Raw genomic sequence first — 22,695 nt, forward strand, 5'->3', positions numbered from 1 at the left:
AACTTATTGATCTACTAGTTTCAAGTTTCCAGAGTCTGTATTCTTAACCACATGGTACATACTACGTCCTGTCTTCCTAGGCATCCACACAAGGACCATTTGATGTATTAAGTACATGGGGCTCTTATGAATAACTGAAAGAACTTAAAAAAGATGTTTAATTCCATCAAATTACCATATGACCCAGCAATTCCACTCCTACATATACTCAAAACAATAGAAAACATACTTTCACACAAAAACCTGCACATGAATTTCATAGCATTATTCATAATAGCCAAAAAGTGGAAACAACCTTAATGTCCATCAACTAATGAATGGATAAACAAAATGAGGTACTTTCATACAAGGAATATTATTTAGCCATAAAAGGAATGAAATACTGATACATGCCACAACATGAATGAGCCTTGAAAACATTACACTTAATAAAAGAAACCAGGCACAGAAGGCCTCATATCACATTATTCCATTTATATGAAATGTTCAGAATAGGTAAATCCATAGAAACAGAAAGATTAGTGGTTGCCAGGGGCCAGAGGGAGGAAGGGATGGGGAGTGACTACTAATGGCTATGAGGTTTCTTTTTGGGGTGATGAAAATGTTCTGAAATTAGTGGTGATGGCTGCACAAAACCATTTATACTCTAGATGAATATACTAAATACCACTGAATTATACACTTTAAAAGGGTGAATTTTTATGATATGTGAATTATCTCAATAAAGCTATTATTTTACAAAAGGATGTTTAATTCATTTTGAACTTGAGGCTATTTTACTACATAAAATTCCTATTTGTTGTAATTAAGGTTGCTGGATCATGATCAAAGAAACTGAAAGTAATCTGCCATTGCTTTGAATTTTTACCTTTCAATTTGCAAAGAGTAAACTAGTTTCACTTCTAGGTTGCCATGGACCTAGACACAGTTATCTGTGTCATTTCCCCAACCAGAGAAAGTTCTTCTTCAGTATGACTGAAAGAGTACAAATGCAAAAGTTCTGTTCTTGAGAAAATGTCCTAATATTTTCCTTAAATCAAAGCACTTTCTATCTAAAAGAACTTTAGTTTTCTCCCATAACCAGGGGCTCCTGGGGCTTCCCTGCTAAAAGCACACAGCTGAACAATGTTTCTCTTCAACAAGCAAGGTACTATTATGAATTTTGGCAACATTTTAATGCCTTAAGATAAACAATGAAAACAAATAACTAGTACTGGAGTAAGGATCAGAGAAACATTCTTTTAAATGTTTACTTTCTCTAACAATAACAGTAATACTAATAACTAGTATTTATCGAGCAACTATAATGCGCTAAATAAACACTGTCCTAGGTTCTTTACAAATACGGTGTTTAATTCAGTCCTCACAGGAACCTTTAAGAAAGTATTTTTATCCTCATTTCACAGATAAGGAAACTGAGGCCTAAAGAGATTAAGTAAATCATTTGCCCTTGATCACACAGATAACAGTCCCATAATAATCCAAGTCTTTCAGAACTCAAATGTTCTCTCTTCTATCCCTGTATATTCCTCTTCAAAATGAAAAAGGAAGCCAGAAACTTGAAGAAACTGAAAAGACTCCTCTTCCTATCTCACAAAAGTAGTGCTTTGCAAAAAAGATGACTGTTTCTACAATCCAAAAGAGGAAATATGAAAACAAAAATTGTTAATAACGACCAGAAGTCAGTAGGCACAAAATACTTTGCCATGTCCCAAATCTCAAACACTGCTTCCTGATTTAACAGTTTTCCCATAGATTCTGATTATAACCTTCAGATGTCAAAATTTAATGATCTCACCATGGAAATCCCCAGAGAACAGCAGTTAGCAAGAGTGGAGAGCTCCCTAGACCAGGAAGGAAAAAGAATCGTTGGCAGGAAGTGGTGCCTATCTAAAAACGTAGAAGTCTTTAGCATTAATATTAACACTGTGACTCCACAGCACTTTAACCTGAAGCTATTTCTGCATTCCCTTGTATTACTTAAAGCTGATCCCCAGATGTCTAACAGGATCCTAAATAAAATAAGACTGCTGTATAGCAACCACTGACCCTCATTTCTCTCTTGCTATTTAAAAAAAAAAAAAGCCACAGGTTTAAAGGATTATCCCTGAATCAATCAATAAGGAAGGGTAGCACGTGGGGCACAACCAAACATGAATTTCATTATCAAGTAGACTGTGGCTGTCAGAAATCTTAAATTAAGACTGAAATATACACTCCTCCTTTTACTCCTTAGGACTACCCCCAAACAAATTTAAACTATAAACCAACAGTAGACTGACGAATGTACAATTGCTAAGAGACTCAACATATACCAAAAAGGGGGTGATGGTGGGAGTGGAGAGTAACTTAGAAAGTCTGTTCTCCTACTAAACAATTTAATGCAAGAAGTACATTACCAGGCAGAGGAGAAGAGGTCACTTGGGGTTGAACAAATCCTTAGAGAACGCTAAAGAAATAATCTCAATTCTAGGTCACCCTGTAATAATTCCTAACAGGAAAGGGCCAACTCAAGATAAAGTAAGGTCGAGCTTAAGAATTTTCCTCACTTTTCTTGTCCCCCCGCAGACGCTCCCAAGCTCCCACCAGAACTTTTTTGGGAGTCCAGGAGAAAAATTCGTACGTGCAGAGCTGGGGGAGCAACGGCAGGGGCCATCCTCGTGCAAACAACCACCTGTGCGCGGTGGAGACCCCCCCCTCCCCCCACGAAGGAGTTCTGTTTAAAGTGAAAAGCAGCTCTGGGGATGGCCTTCCAAACCCAGGACCGACATTGATTATTCACCCAATTCCACTGTCCCCTATGCCTGAACTCCGGCCACCTCCCGGCCGAGGGCAGCCCCTCCAGAGCCCTACGCCCCCAGTCCCGGGTCTGCTCCCACACCCAGCCACCTCCAAGCTCAGTGCCCGCTCCTTTGCCTGACAGCTGTCCTCCCGCCACCAGGCAGCCCCAGCTCCCCCCGCCCATGTTCCCCAAACCAGCCTTCTTCGGTCGCTGATGCCCCAGGCCCGCGGGATTTAGGGCTTAGGATCTGGAAGGGTTTGGTCCAATCCCCTCTTCTCAGCGTCCTAGGCTCACCTCCCCGGTAGCTTGGCGCTCCTCTTCCAAAACTGCTTGCTGTTCTCGGCGGCCATTGCTCCAGCCCGGGGAAGGCCTTGTAGGCTGGCCAGGGGGGTACCCAGCGAGATGCCCCCAGGACCCCGCAATCGCAGGGCCAGCCCAGGCCGCTTCCCCGCTGCCGGTCACCCTCTCCCAGCTCCTGGGGGCGCCATCTTGGATGTGGGCACCCTCCCACCCAGCGCCGCTGCCATTGGTGGGCTGCGCAGGCTGTGGTCAGACAGACCAATCGGGAGCTGGAATCCTGCAGGCCGCTGAAGCCGAACGTACCGTCAGGGGCTGGGCACACAGGTGAACAGGGCAGGCGGAGCTTAGACGAGCCGGGAGGCGGGGCTGAAAGTTCCTTAACCCAGGCAGGAGAAGAAGCAGGTAAAGAAAGGGACCTATGGGAAGGAGGAGAGGGTGCTGTTTTCTTTGGGGGTAATGAGGTTCCTGAGTCTAATACTTTTTGGAAAGAGAGAGCATATATATTTATATACATAAATCTTTGACCTAAAAATAAGGGCCCATGTGTTGGTTGCAGCCCATTTTTAACATCTCCCAACTCAACGACATTCTAGTTATTACCTTCTCCCCTCCCCCGTTCCGTTCGGACCCTGATATATTTTAATCTGTAGAGGAAGATCAATACTGACCCGATGGCCCAGAGTTGCTAACTGTTCAACACGTGAGTAACGGTTGGTTCACAAGAGCCTCGCTCTCCTCAGGTAATTGATCACTATTAAAGGACTTGTGCTGTAGGTGAAATTCAAATGATCAAATCTCTGTTTCAACCAATAACTGTCACTTTCTGACTATGAGAACCCAGATGCTGACAAACTGTTTAGGAAATATTCTTATTTTATCTATCCAGTTCAGACTACAAAGTAACATTTCTTGAGAGGACATAGCGCATCTCCAAGGCGTGAATCACAAAGATTAAGGATGTACCCTCAAACATCCTTAATGTCCCTTATGAATCAATTATAAATCCTTCGCCCTTGAATTTATTTTCAATCTAGTTTTGACTCAGAATGAGATTTAATATTAGCATTTTGAATCCTTTGAATGTCTTGTCGGTGTTTTTTGCTCTTTTTGAGTTTCTGTGGTTGTATACCACAGTGACTGAGGTGGGGCCGGGGGAGGGGGGGGCGGGGCAGGGAGCACACCCTAGTCCAGAGTAGTTTTTGTCCCAACAAAGGACTGATGAGATAGGCTGATCATTCCCCACCCCCCACTCGTGGTTACTGCTAGCACAGTCCTTCCACATGTTGGAAGGTCTAAAGGACCTTCTTTTATATGCCCTCTGATGGCCCCTTTCTACATAGAAATACCTCCATTTTCAAGCTTCTTTTGTCCCATGATTTTACAATCATGAGATTGTATGAAAAGGGCTATTTTAATTTTCTCTGAATTTCTCATCTTTTTATAGACTTTCATCTTATCTTGTCTCAGATAGTCACCTTTATGGGCATTTGCTCCATCAAACAAAAGCCGCTCTATCCTTTTAATCCTTTAAGCTGCCTTTCTTTGGCTCTTTTTCTTAGGATGCGGTGGCTAGCACTGCATACTGAGATCCAAAAGGGATTTCCTGAGGTTTTTGTTGAAACTGATGTTTTGTCTTTACTCTGGACCACCAGAACTTTTACTGGCATTTTGGATTTTACAAGAGCTGATGTCTTGAAGGGCTAATCTGCAGCAACTTCTGATCCCTTTCCTCGATGGCAGCTGGCAGTTCAGAGTTCATTATCTTAAAGATATCACCTGAATTGTCTCCCCCTATGTGAGCTGCCTTACACTTGTCCACCTGGCAAGTGACCTGCCACTTTCCAGCCAATTCACATAGCTTTAAAAATGTTCCAGGAGATGCCCCCTGTTGACTTGACATTTTCCTATGTGGAAAGCAGAGTATAATTTGTGTACCTAGAAATGTCTCAAAGTATTCCTTTTTCTTAATCATTTATGAAATGTTAAATAACACTGATTCCCAGGGGATGCCTTAACATTGTTCAACCCAGAGAAGCCCTTAATATTCTTACTCTTTTTTACATCTAAGCCATTTTCCCATCCAAGATAAAAGAAAGTTTACTTGTCTAGCGATAACTTTTAAAATACTCTTTGTTAGGGAAGTTGAGATTGTTGGGCCTTTTTTCACCACCACCATGACCACCCAAATCGAAACCACCCACATCTTTACGGCAGCCTGCTATTAGGCCTCTTGCTTCCACTCTTGCCCCCTTAGAGTCTGTTCCCCACACAGCAGAGAGAGAGCCTTTTAGAATGTCAGTCAGATTATGTCACTCCTCTGATCAATATCTTGCAATGGCTCCATCACACTTGGCATAAAATTCAAGCTCCTTAAAGACCCTATATGATTTGGTTCCACTCTCTTCCTTGCTTAATCTGCTCCAACCACACATATTGCCTTTTTGCTATTCCTTGAACACTCCAAGCATGTTCCTACCTCAAGGTCTTTGTATTAGCCATTTCCTCTGCTTGGAATTCTCTTCCCCCAAATATCTGGATGGCTTGCTCCACATTCCATATTCCCAAGTGTCTTCACCTTGGGGATACCCTCCCCTACCACCCACCTTAAATAGCAGGCTCCACCACTCTATTTTTCTTTAAAGCACTCTCCCTACCTTCCATATTATATACCTGTTTCTTGTCCATCTCCACCCCCTAGAATGTAAATTCCACTAAGGCAAGGATTTTGTCTGCTTTGTTCTCTGCTCTTCTCTGCTATTCTCACCTAGAATAGTGCTTGGCACACAGTAGGTGCTTAATATTTACTGAATGAGAGAATGAAGAGTATAAGCTATTCTTGTCTTTTGGTTCTATGTTGTTCACACACATTTTTTGTTGGAAAAGATGATAGGAACCATTTTTCTCACCCCTAGCAGGATGTGTCCACTTTACCAAAGAGTCTATAAGCTTACCTATGCTCTTGGTTGAAGAACAGTCTTCCTTTCTTGGGAAAGATTGTCCTCTTCAAACCCTTTTGCATCTTCAGAGGAATAAACCTGTACCTAAAATGATGAAGGAGGGAGGCCACACACCTAGCCACCTGTCCATCAAAGGGTGACAGCTGTGACAGCAAGATCACCGTCACACCAAACTTTGCCCAACTAAAGGTGAAAATCATTGGTTTGAGGTTCCCAAGGGGTCCTTGGAGTACTTTTGATGGAGACTCTTAGTGATAGGCACTCACTGGTCCACTATACTGGTGCTTCTTATACGTTAATGTACATGTGAATCACCTGGGGATCATGTTAAACGTCTAGATTCTGATTTAGTAGGCCTGGGGTGGAGCTTACAGTTATGCATTTCTAACAAGCTCCCAGGTGACACTGATGCTGCCGATTTGTGGACCTCACTTTGTAGATCTTCTGTTACTTGGCACAATATGGCCTATGATCCTTAAATTTATCACAAAGGTTTGATTATTTTGAAACTATAAGTAGAAGACTCTCAGTATTGTCTGCCTGCAAGCTCTTTGGAGCAAAGGGAATGAGCTATGTCTGGGTTGAATGCGCACTCAAAAGAGTGGGCGTATCCCAATCCTTAGAGAAAGTTCTATGGAAGAGATAAACTGTGCGTGGAGACACATGCAAGCAAAGAAAGAGAAAGACCTGAAGGACCTTTCGGAGTAGCAGCTCCAGGGGGAGATAAAAATCAAGAAAAAAGCCTTTGGACTAAGTTACAAAGAGATCACTGGCTGGCTTTAACCTCAGTGTGGGAGTGGAGTGGACCCTGTGCTAAAAGGAAGGGTTAAGAAATGAGAGCAAGAAGCAGCCCTCACAATGCACTGCAGAATGTTGGACCACCAAAGGGACGGTGAGGTCAAGCTGGGATCTAAAAGCAAGAGAGCTTTTGCGGTACCTAAACAACCACTAGACAGAGCCAACTGAGAGAGATCAGTTATGTTAGGGAAGGCAAAGGGCTAAGCAAAAAGACTGAAGAAGCAAGGTTATAGGAGTAAAGAAAGGAAGAGAGAGTAATTAGAGTTTGAAGGAGTGGAGGGAAGGTTAAGAATTTCTTTCCTAGGAACTTATTCTAAGAAAGTAAGTCAAAAGGAGGGGGAAAAAAGCTCTGTGTACAAAGGTATTCTTTGCCTAGTAACCAATAATAAACAGGACAAATCAAAAGAATATAAAGGTTTAAACATGAGAAGGCAGTTACACAAATTACGGCGTGTGGTTTGTAAACTTGAAGCATGCTAGGTCATTAAATCGTGCAAATTTGAATGCTACATTGTGCGTCAAAAAGGTTTATGAAGTGTACAGCAGGGAAAAAGCAGAATGCAAAATGTCTTTGCCCGATTTCAATAAAAATGTATGGGTTTTGTCAGAGTAGAAGAAAACATGGAAAAATTTAGAAAATTTTGTTAGATAGTAGAATTATACATCATTTTATTTCCAGAATTCTTCTCTAATGCTACCATATTTTTTATTATTATGAAATATATGTCACATAATAAATTAGGGGGTGGCAAACATTTTTCTATAAAGGTCCAGGCTGTAAATAATTTTCGGCTTTGCAAAACTAGCAAGGCTGTGTTCCAATAAAACTTCATTTGTAGCTACAAAAATTGGGATTCTATATGATTTTCACATCACAAATTCTTCTTTCAGTTTTTTTTCAAATATTAAAATGTAAAAACCATTTTTTTTTTTAATTTTATTTATTTATTTATTTTTGGCAGCGTTGGGTCTTTGTTGCTGTGTGCGGGCTTTCTCTAGTTGCAGCGAGCGGGGGCTACTCTTCATTGCGGTGTGCAGGCTTCTCATTGCGGTGGCTTCACTTGTTACGAAGCATGGGCTCTAGGCAGGCGGGCTTCAGTAGTTGTGGCACACGGGCTCAGTAGTTGTGGCTCGCGGGCTCCAGAGCGCAGGCTCAGTAGTTGCGGTGCACGGACTTAGTTGCTCCGCAGCATGTGGGATCTTCCCGGACCAGAGCTCGAACCCGTGTACCCTGCAATGGCAGGCGGATTCTTAAACACTGCGCCACCAGGGAAGCCCTGTAAAAACCATTCTTAGTTCACAGACCATACAAAAACAGTGCACCAGATTTGGCTCACGGGTAGCAGTTTGCCAACCCTGCAGTAAAGACTAAAGAATAGGGAATTCCCTGGCTGTCCAGCGGTTAGGACTCCACACTTTCACTGCCGAGGGTCCAGGTCCAGTCCCAGGTCGGGGACTAAGATCCTGCAAGCCGCGGGACTTCCCTAGTGGCGCAGTGGTTAAGAATCCGCCTGCCAGGGCTTCCCTGGTGGCGCAGTGGTTGAGAGTCTGCCTGCCAATGCAGGGGACACGGGTTCGAGCCCTGGTCTGGGAGGATCCCACATGCCGTGGGGCAACTGGGCTCGTGAGCCACAGCTGCTGAGCCTGCGCGTCTGGAGCCTGTGCTCTGCAACAAGAGAGGCCGCGATAGTAAGAGGCCCGCGCACCGCGATGAAGAGTGCCCCCCACTTGCCGCAACTAGAGAAAGCCCTCGCACATAAAAAAAAACGAAGACCCAACACAGTCATAAATAAATAAATAAATTAATTAACTAAAAAAATATCTTAGATTATTAAAAAAAAAAAAAAAAAAGAGAGAATCCGCCTGCCAATGCAGGGGACATGGGTTCAATCCCTGGTCCGGGAAGATCCCACATGCCGCAGAGCAACTAAGCCCGTACGCCACAACTACTGAGCCTGCGTGCCACAACTACTGAAGCCCACACGCCTAGAGCCCGTGCTCCGCAACAAGAGAAGCCACTGCAATGAGAAGCCCGCGCACCGCAACGAAGAGTAGCCCCCGCTCGCCTCAACTAGAGAAAGCCCACACGCAGCAACAGACCCAACGCAGCCAAAAAAAAAAAAAAGAATAAAGAATAAATAACAAGATTAAGAAACAAAAAACCTTATAAGTCTCCATTTTGCCCCTCCTTGATCCCATGCCCCTCCCACTCCAGTGGAAACCAGGATCCACTCTCATCCATGTTGTCGACTTTTACTGTATATGTGCGAATCTATAAACATGTTTTTCATGTTTTGAAACTTTATAAATAGCAATACACTGTACATATGCTTCAGCAACTGGGTTTTTTCACGCTGCATTCTGTTGACACAAGGAGCTCTAGTTTGTTCATCTTAACTGCCCTATTGTGTTCCACTATGTAAATATTCCTCAATTGTCATCGCCAGTTATTTTTATTTTGAACAGTGCCCAATTAACATTCTTTTACACATTTACCATGTGCAAAATTTTCTCTACTGTGGTGTTTTTCGAAGTACAGTTTGTCAACTATTAGTGAGTTGACATTAAAGGTTGGGACCTTTAATGAAATCAAATAGACAGCAACATTTATATCTTAAAGTTACATAATGTGTCAATTATATCTCAATTAAAAAAAAAAGAATAGACAGGATTAGAAAAGATCTGATCGTGTTACATGTAATAGGAAAAGGCATTGTTGTGCAAAATTTTTATTTCAACTTTATACGCACTTATACATACATGTGTTTGTGTGCGTTTATGTGTACTTGATTGTAATGTAAAATGTATTTCTTAGTAAGCGGTTGTCACAAAGTTTGAAAAACCCATTGCTTTAAGGCGCCTAGGGACACCTAAGAAAAACATTGCAGGATCACAGAATATGCACAGTTTCCACTTAACCAGACTCTGCAAAATGCTCTCTGAAGTGGTTTTTCCAAATTATATTGGTCCTCACAGCAATGAGTGAGTTTCCATTGCTTCACATCCTCACCTGTAGTAGGTTTTTCTCATGGGATGTTAAATATACCACATACACGAAAGAACGTATAAAACTAATGTGTATCCGCCTGCCAATGCAGGGGACACGTGTTCGAGCCCTGGTCTGGGAAGATCCCACATGCCACGGAGCAACTAAACCCGTGCACCACAACTACTGAGCCTGTGCTCTAGAGCCCGCGAGCCACAACTACTGAGCCCATGTGCCACAACTACTGAAGCCCTCATGCCTAGAGCCCGTGCTCCATAACAAGAGAAGCCACCTCAGTGAGAAACCCGCACACCACAACGAAGAGTAGCCTCCGCTCGCCACAACCAGAGAAAGCCCGCACGGCAATGAAGACCCAAAGCAGCCAAAAATAAAATTAATTAATTTAAAAAAATTAATATGTATAGTTTGATGAATAATAATAGCATTTGCCTGCATGTACCCACTCCCCACACTATGCAACAACAGGACATCACCAGTACCTTAGACGCCTCTTGGAGGTGCCTTGCTCTGGGCATTCCCCTTTCTCCCCACTTCAGGTGTAACCACTGTGCAGAATTTTGTATTAATCATCCTCTGTGTATTTATATTTTTCAACCTATGTTTGTATCCTTAAGTAAAGTATTGTTTATATTAATGATATTGTATGGTATCCATTCTCCTGTTGCTTGATTCTTTAGACAACAGGATGATTTTGAGATTTACCCTCATTTTCCACTGCTGTATAATATTCCATTTTATAAATAGCACAGTTTATCTATGTTACTACTGGTGAGCATTTAATTGTTTCAAGCTGATCTGCAGCCTGAAGCAAGAGTGAGAAAAATAGATGCTTGTGGTTGTAAACCACTGGGTTTTGCATTATTAGTGTGGCCATAACTGATTATTATAGACGTGGAATGGAAGAAAAGTAGAAGAGAAAAGTCAGCTAGGTGTACTCTTTCAAGAAGCTTAGCTGTGGGGGAATTCCCTGGCAATCCAGTGGTTAGGACTCTGCGCTTTCACTACCAAGGGTGTGGGTTCAACCCCTGGTTGGGGAACTAAGATCCCACAAGACACGTGGTGCAGCCTAAAAAAAAAAGAGAGAGAGAGAGAGAGAGAGAGAAAGAAGAAGCTTAGCTGTGAAGAGATTGAGAGGCTAGTTTCTTCCTCTTCCTCCCCCTCATCATTGTTGTTCTGTTTTAGTTCTTTAGTTGCCTGTAATATAAACCCCTTTCCCATGTACGGAGAATTTTTCACTCTATGAAACTTTGTGGGAAGCAGAGCTCACCTACCAGTATTGCAGCTAAAACTGGCAGCTACTTAGTTTTCCATCCTTCCTTATGAACTAAGTCATATGCACATGTCATAGGCTCTGCTAATAAAATTTTCCCAAACTAGACTTTGAATCAGGAGGAGCTTATGAGGCAAAGAAAAAAGAGAACAAGAAAATCCATTCTTGGTGGGCAGTGCCAGCTGTGACAGCAACACCCAGTTTGGCGGAATAACTCTGGCAACAGCAACATCTAGAGTCTGGTGCTAGAAGGCCTCTCTCTCAGTTTAACTATGGCATCAAATGCTCATTGCTGGCAGCAGCAGTGTCTTCAGTGGCCCAGCCCTGTGGTGCGATATTGGCTACCATCCTGTAAGCAAAACCTCTGAATGTGGTGTGGTAGACTGATGGCATTCACGCCCCAATTCTTCACCTCTCCCTGCATCCGTGTTATCCTGTGGGACCTTCTCATTCTTTTTTTTTTTTTTTTAATATTTATTTATTTATTTGGCTGCACTCGGTCTTAGTTGCAGCATGCGGGATTTAGTTCCCTGACCAGGGATCGAACCCGGGCCCCCTGCATTGGGAGCACAGAGTCTTAACCACTGGACCACCAGGGAAGTCCCATGGGACCTTCTCATTCTGACTCTGGACTGACTATTGTGACTTGCTGTGATCAATGGATGTTCGCAAACATTACACAAGCAGAAGCTTGAAAAGCACTCAGGTGGCTGCACTTGCTCTCTATCTTAGTCTGTTTGTGATTCTATAACAAAATACTACAGACTGAGTGGCTTGTAAACAACAGAAATTTATTTCTCACAGTTCTGGAGGCTGGAAGTCCAAGATCAGGGTGCCAGCATGGCCGGATTCTGGCAAAGACTCTCTTCCGAGTTGCAGACTGCCAACTTCTTGCCATGTCCTCGCATAGTGGAAGGAGCAAGGGATTTCTCTGGGATCTCTTCATTCAGGAGGGCTCCACCATCATGACCTAATCACCTCCCAAAGGTCCTTCCTTCTAATACCATCCCATTGGGCATTAGATTTTCAGCGTATGAGTTTGGGGAGGACAAAAGCATTCAATCTGTAGCACTCTCACTGTTGTCCTCTGCCATTGCCATTACAACATGTCTAGGATAGCCTGTTGAATGATGAGAAACATGTGGCCCTAGGCCAAATCTCCCTGAGTTATCCCAGCTGAGGCCATCCTAGATCAGCCAACAGGCAGTTGACCCTCAGGCATATGAATGAGCTCAGCCAAAATCAACAAAACTGTCTAGCCAACCAACAGTTGACCCCAGACACTCAAGTGAGTCCAGCTGAAATCAGCCCAGCTCAGCCCAGCCCCAGATAAGCTGAACCCCACAGACTTGTGAACTAAGTACTGTTCATTGTTACATGCCACTGAGGTTTTGTGGTTGTTTATGTAGCATCGTTGTGGCAATAGATAACTGGTCCTCTCCACACATCTATGAGCTATGCCTTTTCTGCTTAAATCAGCCAAGAGCCAGTATCTGTTGCTTGCCCTAACACAAAGCCTGAATGTAAATCAGAGAGAGACACAGCGTCAAAGGAGAGATTGTTTGAGCTGGGAGAGACTTTGGCATGCTTACAGGCAGAGGATTGGAGGCAATTGTGTTTATTAGGATATAAGTTTGGCTGAAAAATAACAGTGCTTTAAACATGATAGGAGTTTATAGTTTCCCTCTCTCATGTAAGAGCCTAAGTAAGTGGGCAGCCCTGCTCTGGGAATCTTCAGAAGCCTAGATCCTTTTCTCTGTGTTTATCATGTCCTTGCCCAGTTAGTCTGAGATGACTCCCTACTCCATCCACATTTCAGCCATTGGGAAGAGGGAAAGGGAAGACATGACTTTCTCCTGAATACCTTGTGGTTACATTCATTTCTCCCCCTTCCAACCCATTCTCAGAGATTGGTCACACAGTTACACCCAACTGCAAGGGAGGCCAGGAAAGGCAAACCTTATTCTGGCCAATCATGTGTATATCTAAAAATCCTGCTTCTGTGGAAGAAGGGGCAAACAGATAGTAAGAGTTCTTGCCATGTCATTGGGGAAGAAGGGATAATTAATGGAACAGGATTTCTGTGGTAGACATTATTAGCCATTTCCTTCCTTCTTCCTTGTTAAGGGGACTCATCTTTTGGAGAGGTGAGGCAACTGTGTTCCCAGTCTGGGCATAACTCATGATATGTCTAAACTAATGATGGCAATTCTACTCAGCTTTGTCAGGAACTGGTTTCCCCAACCTCCCCTGCAGCTATGGGTGACCATGTGACCCAGTTCTGGCCAGTGAGCCATGAAGGGAAGGCTGCTGAGGGGGGGCTCTGGGAAGTGGTTTCCTTCCTATGGAAGAGACAAATGCAGAGGAGAGCTTACTGTCGCACTCCTGTTTGTGATACTGGTGTGAAGCTTATAACCATAAAAGAAAGGCCAAGAGAATTACAATTGCCAAACTAGAGCCCTGGCACCTTCTTGAGGATTCCAATGACCTTGAGGGATGAGTATGAGTGAGTCAGGTGGAGAAGGGGAGAAAAGATATTTGAGAAAGTAAGAGTATTATAAACACGAGAAGGAATGCTCAGAGATGTTCCTGGAAAGTTGGACTGGAGTCAAATCGTGAGGACTTTGTATGCAGCAGTGTGATTTATTATCAGAATTGCCCCATTCAGAGTTGGGGCTGGTTTCCTGCTTGTTGGTTGATACACCACCAAAGCATGACAGGCATTTTTCCTTTGTAGGTTTAAGATGACTGACCATCTCTTCCCCCGTTGGAGAGTTAAAATACTTCTGTTTTGGAAAATCTAGGCTCTCAAAGGCAGAGATCTAGATGATGTGGGTGGGTGGGTAGTGGGTGTAGATTTGAAAAGATGAGGGCCCAACCCCTACAGCAAGTGGGATTTCCCTACCCTTGGGGAATGGAGAGGTGCCTAGCTCTGACCACCTTGGGGCCTGTGTTTGACTCCCTCCCAGACCCCAGAGTGACAGGATGTCTGTGTGGACCCCAGGCTGGGGACTGAGCTGTGAGCCACAACCTTCGGGGCTGTGGACAGTGGGACCACTGAGGCTAGGACATCAAGCCTCTCACAGTGAGCAGCCACACCAGCCTGAAGTCTAGAGCCCTTCCCTGAGTTTCCAGGATTGGGTGAACTTGGGAGTTCTATGTGACTCCAGCAAGGGGAGAGGGGAGTGAAAACGAACAAACAATAAACAAAAAAACTGATTGAGAAAGAATTTCTCCCTAACTCCTTGAGGAAGACAACTGAGTCCGATTTGATATTATTTTTAAAAAATAAAGGGAATTCCTCCCTGGCGGTCCAGTGGTTAGGACTCTGTGCTTCCACTGCAGGGGTTACAGTTTCAATTCCTGGCTGGGGAACTAAGATCCCACAAGACATGCGGAAATATAAAATAAAATAAAATGAAATACTGCTTTCTTGCATTAGAGTGTCCAATTATGGTACAAACTGATTCTGTGGTATACAAAGCCAAAGGAAAGGGAGTAAGAAGAGGTCATAAATTATCTCAGTAGCTTTTTTTTTTAAGTCGACAGATTTTTTTACAAGAGACTGTAGAAGATGTCTCTAAGAGCTCAAGCTTGTATATATGCAAAGTATTCATTTTCATTTTTTTCTAAATAAATTTATTTATTTTGGCCTGCATTGGGTCTTTGTTGCTGCACGGAGGCTTTCTCTAGTTGTGGCGAGCGGGGGCTACTCTTTGTTGCGGTGTGCGGCTTCTCACTGCGGTGGCTTCTCTTGTTGCGGAGCACAGGCTCTAGGCGCGCGGGCTTCAGTAGTTGTGGCTTGCGGGCTCTAGAGCACAGGCTCAGTACTTGTGGTGCACGGTCTTAGTTGCTCCGCGGCATGTGGGATCTTCCCGGACCAGGGCTCGAACCCGTGTCCCCTGCATTGGCAGGCAGATTCTTAACCACTGCACCACCAGGGAAGCCCCTCATTTTCATTTTTAAAAATCCAATTAAATTGGCCGGACACTGCCAGGCTAGAAGGAAATCCAGTCTCCATTATTACCAGGGCTCCTCTGGCTCTCAGGGATGCCTCAGAATCCAGAAGTAGAACTGGGTGCCAGAAAAGGGCCAGCCTCGTACCCGTGACCATCATGGGGCCTGCTGACAGCTGCCTCGTGCAAGCCCACGGAATGGAGCCTTGAAGCCCACCAGCACCTGCTTCAGGCCCCACATAAGGTATAGGCATTTTTACTGAGGTGTTAAAGAAAAAAAATTATTCAGGAAGGAATTCCCTAGCGATCCAGTGGTTAGGACTCTGCGCTTTCACTGCTGAGGGTGCGGGTTCAATCCCCGGTTGGGCAACTAAGATCCCACAAGCCACGCGGCACAGCCAAAAAAAAAAAAAAAAAAAAATATATATATATATAAATTCATGACACTTGTTAAAGATTCTAAGGACAATTTTCTTCAAAAGGGACTATTGCAATGGAGGTTTTGTGGTAGGGGAGAGAGGGGGCCTAACTCTGAATACAAGGACAAGTAGAGATTTATAGCTAAGTAGCAGGGTGGGGAGCAGTACATGGAAAATGACCGAGAGGAAACATCAAGGCTGGAGGATTCTTGCTGAAGGCAGGCCAGGGTGATCAGATACCAAGGGTAGGGGATTTTTTTTTTTTTTTGGCCGCCCCTCGCATCATGCAGGATCTTAGTTCCCCGACCAGGGATTGAAAAAAAAATCAGTAACATCCTAATACATGAATGTATCAGGTAAAGGATATAAACAATGTAAAAAGGGCAGTAAAACTAGTTAACAAATACTTTTAAAATATTCAGCCTTAAGAGTAGTAATCAATAAGAAGAAAAAATTAAAATACGATTTTTTACTTACTACATAGGTTAAATGGAAAGAGTAAGTCAAGATGGAAAATAATTTTAAAACAGTAATACCAAATTATGACATATATGTCCTGAAACAGGTATGTACATTTACTTTGGGTGGAAGAGTGAATTAGTAACAGCCATTTGGTGTTTTGCTTATATCTAGTGTTTTTATAATTGTTTATTTTCTTGTTTTAAATTAACTATGCTTTTATTTTATATATATATTAAAAACACATAGTTTGGGGTTTCCCTGGTGGCACAGTGGTTAAGAATCCGCCTGCCAATGCAGGGGACACGTGTTCGAGCCCTGGTCCGGGAAGATCCCACATGCTGCGGAGCAGCTAAGCCCATGCACCACAACTACTGACCCTGCGCTCTAGAGCCCGCAAGCCACAACTACTGAGCCTGCATGCCACAACTACTGAAGCCTGTGCTCCGCAACAAAGAGTAGCCCCCGCTCACCACAACTAGAGAAAGCCCGCATGCAGCAACAAAGACCCAATGCAGCCAAAAATAAATTAATTAATTTAATTAATCTATAAAACAAACAAACAAACAAACAAAACACATAGCTGTGGTAGGCATTCCAAGCTGGCCATCAATAATCCTTGCCTCCTGGTGTTTACACCTTTGTGCAGGTATAAATACCTCATAGGCCCCTCCAGAGTTGGTTTGTGTGACCAGTTGAATACAGCTGGAATGATAGATGTCACTCTTGAGATTAGGTTATAAAAGGTACTGCAGGGCTTCCCTGGTGGCGCAGTGGTTGGGAACCTGCCTGCCAATGCAGGGGACACGGGTTCGAGCCCTGGTCTGGGAAGATCCCACATGCCGCGGAGCGACTAAGCCCGTGAGCCACAACTGAGCCTGCGCGTCTGGAGCCTGTGCTCCGCAACGGGAGAGGCCGCGACGGTGAGAGGCCCGCGCACCGCGATGAAGAGTGGCCCCATGAAGAGTGGCCCCCGCTCGCCGCAACTGGAGAAAGCCCTCGCACAGAAACGAAGACCCAACACAGCCAAAAAATAAATAAATAAATAAAATAAATATAAATAAATAAATTAAAAAAAAAAAAAAAAAAAGGTACTGCAGCTTCCATTTTGGTCTCTACCTCCTCACTTGCTCTGGAGGAAGCCAGCTGCCATGTTGTGAGAACACGCAGGCAGCCTATAGAAAGACTCATGAGGTGAAGAATTGAGGTCTCTAGCCAAAAACCAGCAAGAAACCAAGGCTTCCTGTCAACAACCACGTGGGTGAGCTTGGATGAGGATCTCCTCCCCACAGTAGTGCCTTCAAATGACCACAGCTGAGCCAACAGCTGGACTGAACCGCATGAGAGACCCTGAGCCGGAACTACTCAGCTAAGACACACCCAGATTCCTGACACACAGAAATGATCAGATAATAAATGTTTGTTATCATGAGCTTCTAAGGTTTGAGGTAATTCGTTACAGGGCAATAGATATCTAATATAATAGTTCGGAGGGGGATAGTAAAATACACTTAAAGAGTTTAAAAAAAAAGTTTTTTATCCTACCTTTCATTATCCACACAGACATGCCCCTCAGAGGTCAATGCCCAAAGGCTGGACTGCCACTGCTAGACTTTTTGTTATAAGAAGAAAATAAATCTCTCTTTTTTTAAAAACTACTATTGTTCAAGTCTCTGTTCTCTGCAGCCAAATGTACTCTTAACTGATATAGGTGCCTTAGGCTCTTATAATGTGCTCATTGACGTTGGTATTTTCCTCCCTCAACCCAATAATGCAAAGAGATCCAGCTGAAGAGAGCTGGCTGCAACATTCTCTGCTGGGGTCACAAGTCAAATTGTGAAAGGAACAGAAAATGTAAAGTTCTTACCATAACTGTGTAAATCTAAGATATTATCAAATGCAAGATGCATTAATATTCCAGGTATCACTGAAAGAAAAATACTATTAATTAAATTATGCCTTAATGCTTTCTCATCACTTTGTATTTTTATTTTCTACTTATCAAAATGATTTTCTAGACTTATTTAGACATAGATTTTTAAATCACATATCAATACTTATAAGAATATTCAACTTCAGGACTTCCCTTGCGGTCCAGTGGTTAAGACTCCATGCTTCCACTGAAGGGGGGACACGCGGTTCCATCCGTGGTCAGGGAACTAAGATTCCACATGCCGCATGGTGCGGCCAAAAAAAAATAATATTCAACTTCAGAAGTAATCAATAAAATGCAAAAAGACTTTCTTTTTCAATATTGACATCCTTGGCATACTTGCTTTTGTCTTCATGCCTGTTGCCTCATAGTAACAAATGACTGCTGAGGCTCTAGGCAACATAGCATATTCAAGCTAAGAAGAGAGAAGATGTAGAGATAGCGTTACCCAAAAACTGGGTTTGCCTCTTGGTGGGTGTTGAGCCAATAGACACAACCAAGCCAATAGACACATCCAAGCCAAAGAAGGAAGGATTTATTAATACTTGCAGCAAGTAAGGAGAACACCAGGGATCTTTCCCAAAGCAGTGTTTCCCCGAACAGCAAAATTGGGGAAGTTTTAAGCTAAGGGTACATGCATATTCATGAGAGGACTTAAGCAGAGGAGAATTCAGCATAGAATTGGGGCAAAGGTTGACAGAGTCCAAGCTTTAGTTGACCTAAAGTCAGGAGGGTCAACATCACCATCCTATCCTCCACCTGGGTGGGGGCCTTAGTTCCTGCAAAACTCAAAAGATTTCGTTATGCAAATGCTGGAGAGGATGTGGAGAAAAGGGAACCCTCCTACACTGTTGGTGGGAATGTAAGTTGGTACAGCCACTATGGAAAACAGTATGGAGGTTCCTTTAAAAACTAAAAATAGAGCTACCCTATGACCCAGTAGTCCTACTCCTGGGTATATATCCAGAGAAAACCATACTTCGAAAAGATACATGTACCCCAATGTTCACTGCAGCACTATTTACAATAGCCAAGACATGGAAGCAACCTAAATGTCCATGGACAGATGAATGGATAAAGAAGATATGGTACATATATATAATGGAATACTACTCAGCCATAAAAAAAGAATGAAATAATGCCATTTGCAGCAACATGGATGGACCTAGAGATTATCATACTAAGTGAAGCAAGTCAGAAAGAGAAAGACAAATACCATATGCTATCACTTATATGTGGAATCTAAATATGGTACAAATGAACCTCTCTATGAAACAGAAACAGACTCACAGAGAGAGAACAGACTTGTGGTTGCCAAGGGGGTGGGGAATGGGGGAGGGATGGAACGGGAGGTAGGGGTTAGCAGATGTAAGCTATTATATAGAGAATAGATAAACAATAAGGTCTTACTGTATAGCACAGAGAACTCTATTGAATATTCTGTGATAAACCATAATGGAAAAGAATATTTAAAAAAGGTATATATATGTATAACTGAATCACTTTGCTGTACAGCAGAAATTAACACAACATTGTAAATCAACTATACTTCAATAAAAATTTATTTTAAAAGATTTTATATATATTGTTATATATATCCCTTGAGGAACCAGGGCCCTGCCCCAAGGCTGCACTATTGTTTCTTGACTGCTCCTCCCCTGTTTCTGCATTCCCTCCCTTAAGATCATTAATTACTGAGACCTGTTCAAGGGCAAGCATTGTGGCCAGGCTTAGATCACAAAATGGCTTAGGCCAAAATGGGTTCTCTTATGTCAAGAAAGCCATTCCTGGTTCTCCTTCTCTGGGGAACCCTAACCTATCTGTTTACAATAGTGCCAGCCACATCATCCTCTTTTATCAGGAAAAGCAAACGTCATCCCAGCAGATTTCTGCTTGTATGTCATTTGCCAGAACTATGTCCCATGGACACTCTTGATACAAGCAAATATCTAGAAAAGCAAATATTTAGCCTGTGTCTAAGTTCACTGGCATTCTAGACAAAAGACTTCTGTTAGCAAAGAAGAGGAAATGGGTATTAGGGGGGAAGCTGATGGTGTCTGTTGCAATACAGCTTAATAAATAGTAGTTTCACTTTTTTTTTTTTTTTTTGGCTGCGCCTCTCGGCATATGGGATCTTAGTTCCCCAACCAGGGATGGAATCCATGCCCCCTGCAGTGGAAGCATGGAGTCCTAGCTGAAACCATGTAACTCAGATTGGGACTTGAATCCACGCGGCCAGGACTCGAACCCGGCCAAAACCCACGGTCTTTTTTTTTTTTTTTTTTAAATAAATTTATTTATTTATTTATTTATTTATGGCTGTGTTGGGTCTTCGTTGCTGCACGCAGGCTTTCTCTAGTTGCGGCGAGCAGGGGCTACTCTTCATTGCGGTGCGCGGGCTTCTCACTGCCGTGGCTTGTCTTGTTGCGGAGCATGGGCTCTAGGCACGCAGGCTTCAGTAGCTGTGGCACGAGGGCTCAGTAGTTGTGGCGCACAGGCTTAGTTGCTCTGTGGCATGTGGGATCTTCCCGGACCGGGGCTTGAACCCAGGTCCCCTGCATTGGCAGGCGGATTCTTAACCACTGCACCACCAGGGAAGCCCTCCACAGTCTTCTAACTGAGATCACACACCTGGTTTTAGGACTTAATGAAATTCAGGTTCTTGATGTCTCATCGCCAAAAGAATTCAGTGAGAGACAAAGTGACAGGTTAGAAGTGGATTTATTTAGAGAGAAACACACTCCACAGACAGAGTGTGGGCCATCTCAGAAGGTGAAAGCAGACCTAGGATGTGGGGTTGTCAGTTTTTATAGGGGTGGGTAATTTCATAGGCTAATGAGTGGGAGGGGTATTCCAGCTATTTTGGGGAAGGGGTGGGGATTTCCATAAATTGGGTCACTGCCCACTTTTTGACCTTTATGGTTGGCCTTGGAACTGTCATGGCACCTGTGGGTGTGTCATTTAGCTTGCTGATGTGTTACAATGAGCGTATACTGAGGCTTAAGGTCTAGTGGAATTCAACTTGTTATCTTGGACCTATTTGGTTCTAATCAGTTTACGTCGTGCCCTTGGGCTATGTCATTCTTTTAAAGGTTGTGCCCTGCCCCCTTCCCTCCTGTTTCATAACTACTGGACTGCCAAGGAATTCCCAATAGTAGTTTTACATGCATAATGAATAGTGGTTACCCCTTGGCATAAAGCAAAAATGATGACAGCAAAAACTCCTACATAGTACAGTGCTTACCATGTTCCAAGCACTGTTCTGAGTGTTTTAAATATATTAACTTGTTTAATCCTCACAGCAACTTTACAAGATAAATGCTGTTATTATCCTTGTTTTGTTTTAGTATTTTTTATTGTTCTTCATATGCTCACAATTAGACTTATCATAATCCTCGGTGCATGACATATTCCTCACTGATCCATGCATAGCTCTTTTATTTACTTTTAAAATACTAGTTATTTTTAATAAAGTAATATGTACCCTCAAATCCTCTACCCAAAATAAAATTAGGATCTTGTCAGTAATTCAGATCTGAGTATATGATCTGCCCAACCCATTTCACTTCCTTCCCCTGGCCCAAGGTGATCGTCATTTAGAATCCTAAGTTCATCATTCCTTTGCTTTCCTTATATAGTTTTATAGTTTTATTGCATCTATATATACAGTCCAAAAATTGTGTGTGTGTGTATAATATATATCTATAGTTGTTTTTAACTGTGTATCTTCTTTTGGTACTTTTTTCACTTACTATTACATTACTAAGATTCATTCCAATTGCTGTGTGTTGCTACAGTCATTCATTTTGATGACCGTTTAACATCCCATTGTGTGAATATGTAGCAGTTTATTCATCCTCAAACCATTCTTTACTGAAGTACCTATTACATTCTCAGTGTAAAAGTACCTATTACCTTTTTCTTTTCTGGTTATTAACTGGACTAACTCTGTCACATCCAGGTTTGCTAATAGCTTCATGTGATTTGAAGCTGTTCTTAATATTGATGCCTCCCTTACATTGTCTACAATCTATTTCTTCCCTTGCCTTTTCAGGATACCGTGGATGGCTCAGAACATGACTAATTAACTCGATCCCCCAAGGCTGAACCTCCCTACCCCTGAGGTTGAACCTGGTAGGGCAGAGCTTCCAAAAAAACAAAACAGGGAATTCCCTGACTGTCCAGTGGTTATGACTCTGCGCTTTCACTGCTGAGGGGCTGGGTTCAATTCCTGGTCCAGCGGGGAACTAAGATCTCTCAAGCCGAGCAGCGTGGTCAAAAAAACAAAACAAAGACACATGCCGATGCCCTAAATATAGCCCCACTCAGAAAAGACTAGACTGATCTGCAGATTGTCAAATGAGACCTGCCCAAGTAAGATAAAAGCTTAGTTCAGGGCCTAAAAAACAGAATTTTTTTTTTCTGGCTGCTCTGGGTCTTCGTTGTGGGGCACCGGTTCTTCTTTGTTGCGGCGTGCAGGCTTCTCTAGTCGTGGCGCGTGGGCTCCAGAGTGTGCGGGCTCAGTAGTTGTGGCGTGCGGGCTATCTAGTTGTGGTGCGCAGGCTCAGTAGTTGAGGCACTCAGGCTTAGCTGCCCCGCGGCATGTGGGTTCTTAGTTCCCTGACTATGGATTGAACCCGTGTCCCCTGCACTGGAAGGTGGATTCTTAACCACTGGACCACCAGGGAAGTCCCAAAAAACAGAATATTTAAAAATAAACATTACACACTTCTACTGAGTTCAGAAAGGATGATGTTAAAGTGAAGTGGAAGGATAAAAATCAACTCTTTCTTTTACAATATTCTGTTATATTA

General features: G+C 43.1%; 1 protein-coding gene across 1 annotated transcript in view; it reads right to left on the bottom strand.

Moving 5' to 3' along the window:
* TBC1D22B (TBC1 domain family member 22B) overlaps positions 1-3,275 on the bottom strand; it is a 65,075-nt gene extending 61,800 nt beyond the window's left edge. The window contains exon 1 of the mRNA XM_061195102.1: positions 3,077-3,275. Within this exon, the coding sequence (XP_061051085.1) occupies positions 3,077-3,132 (56 nt within the window). The 5' untranslated portion in view covers positions 3,133-3,275. The remainder of the gene's footprint in view (positions 1-3,076) is intronic.
* Between the last annotated feature and the right edge of the window lie 19,420 nt (positions 3,276-22,695).

The sequence above is a fragment of the Eubalaena glacialis genome, chromosome 7, assembly GCF_028564815.1.
Source record: "Eubalaena glacialis isolate mEubGla1 chromosome 7, mEubGla1.1.hap2.+ XY, whole genome shotgun sequence".
NCBI lineage: Eukaryota > Metazoa > Chordata > Mammalia > Artiodactyla > Balaenidae > Eubalaena > Eubalaena glacialis.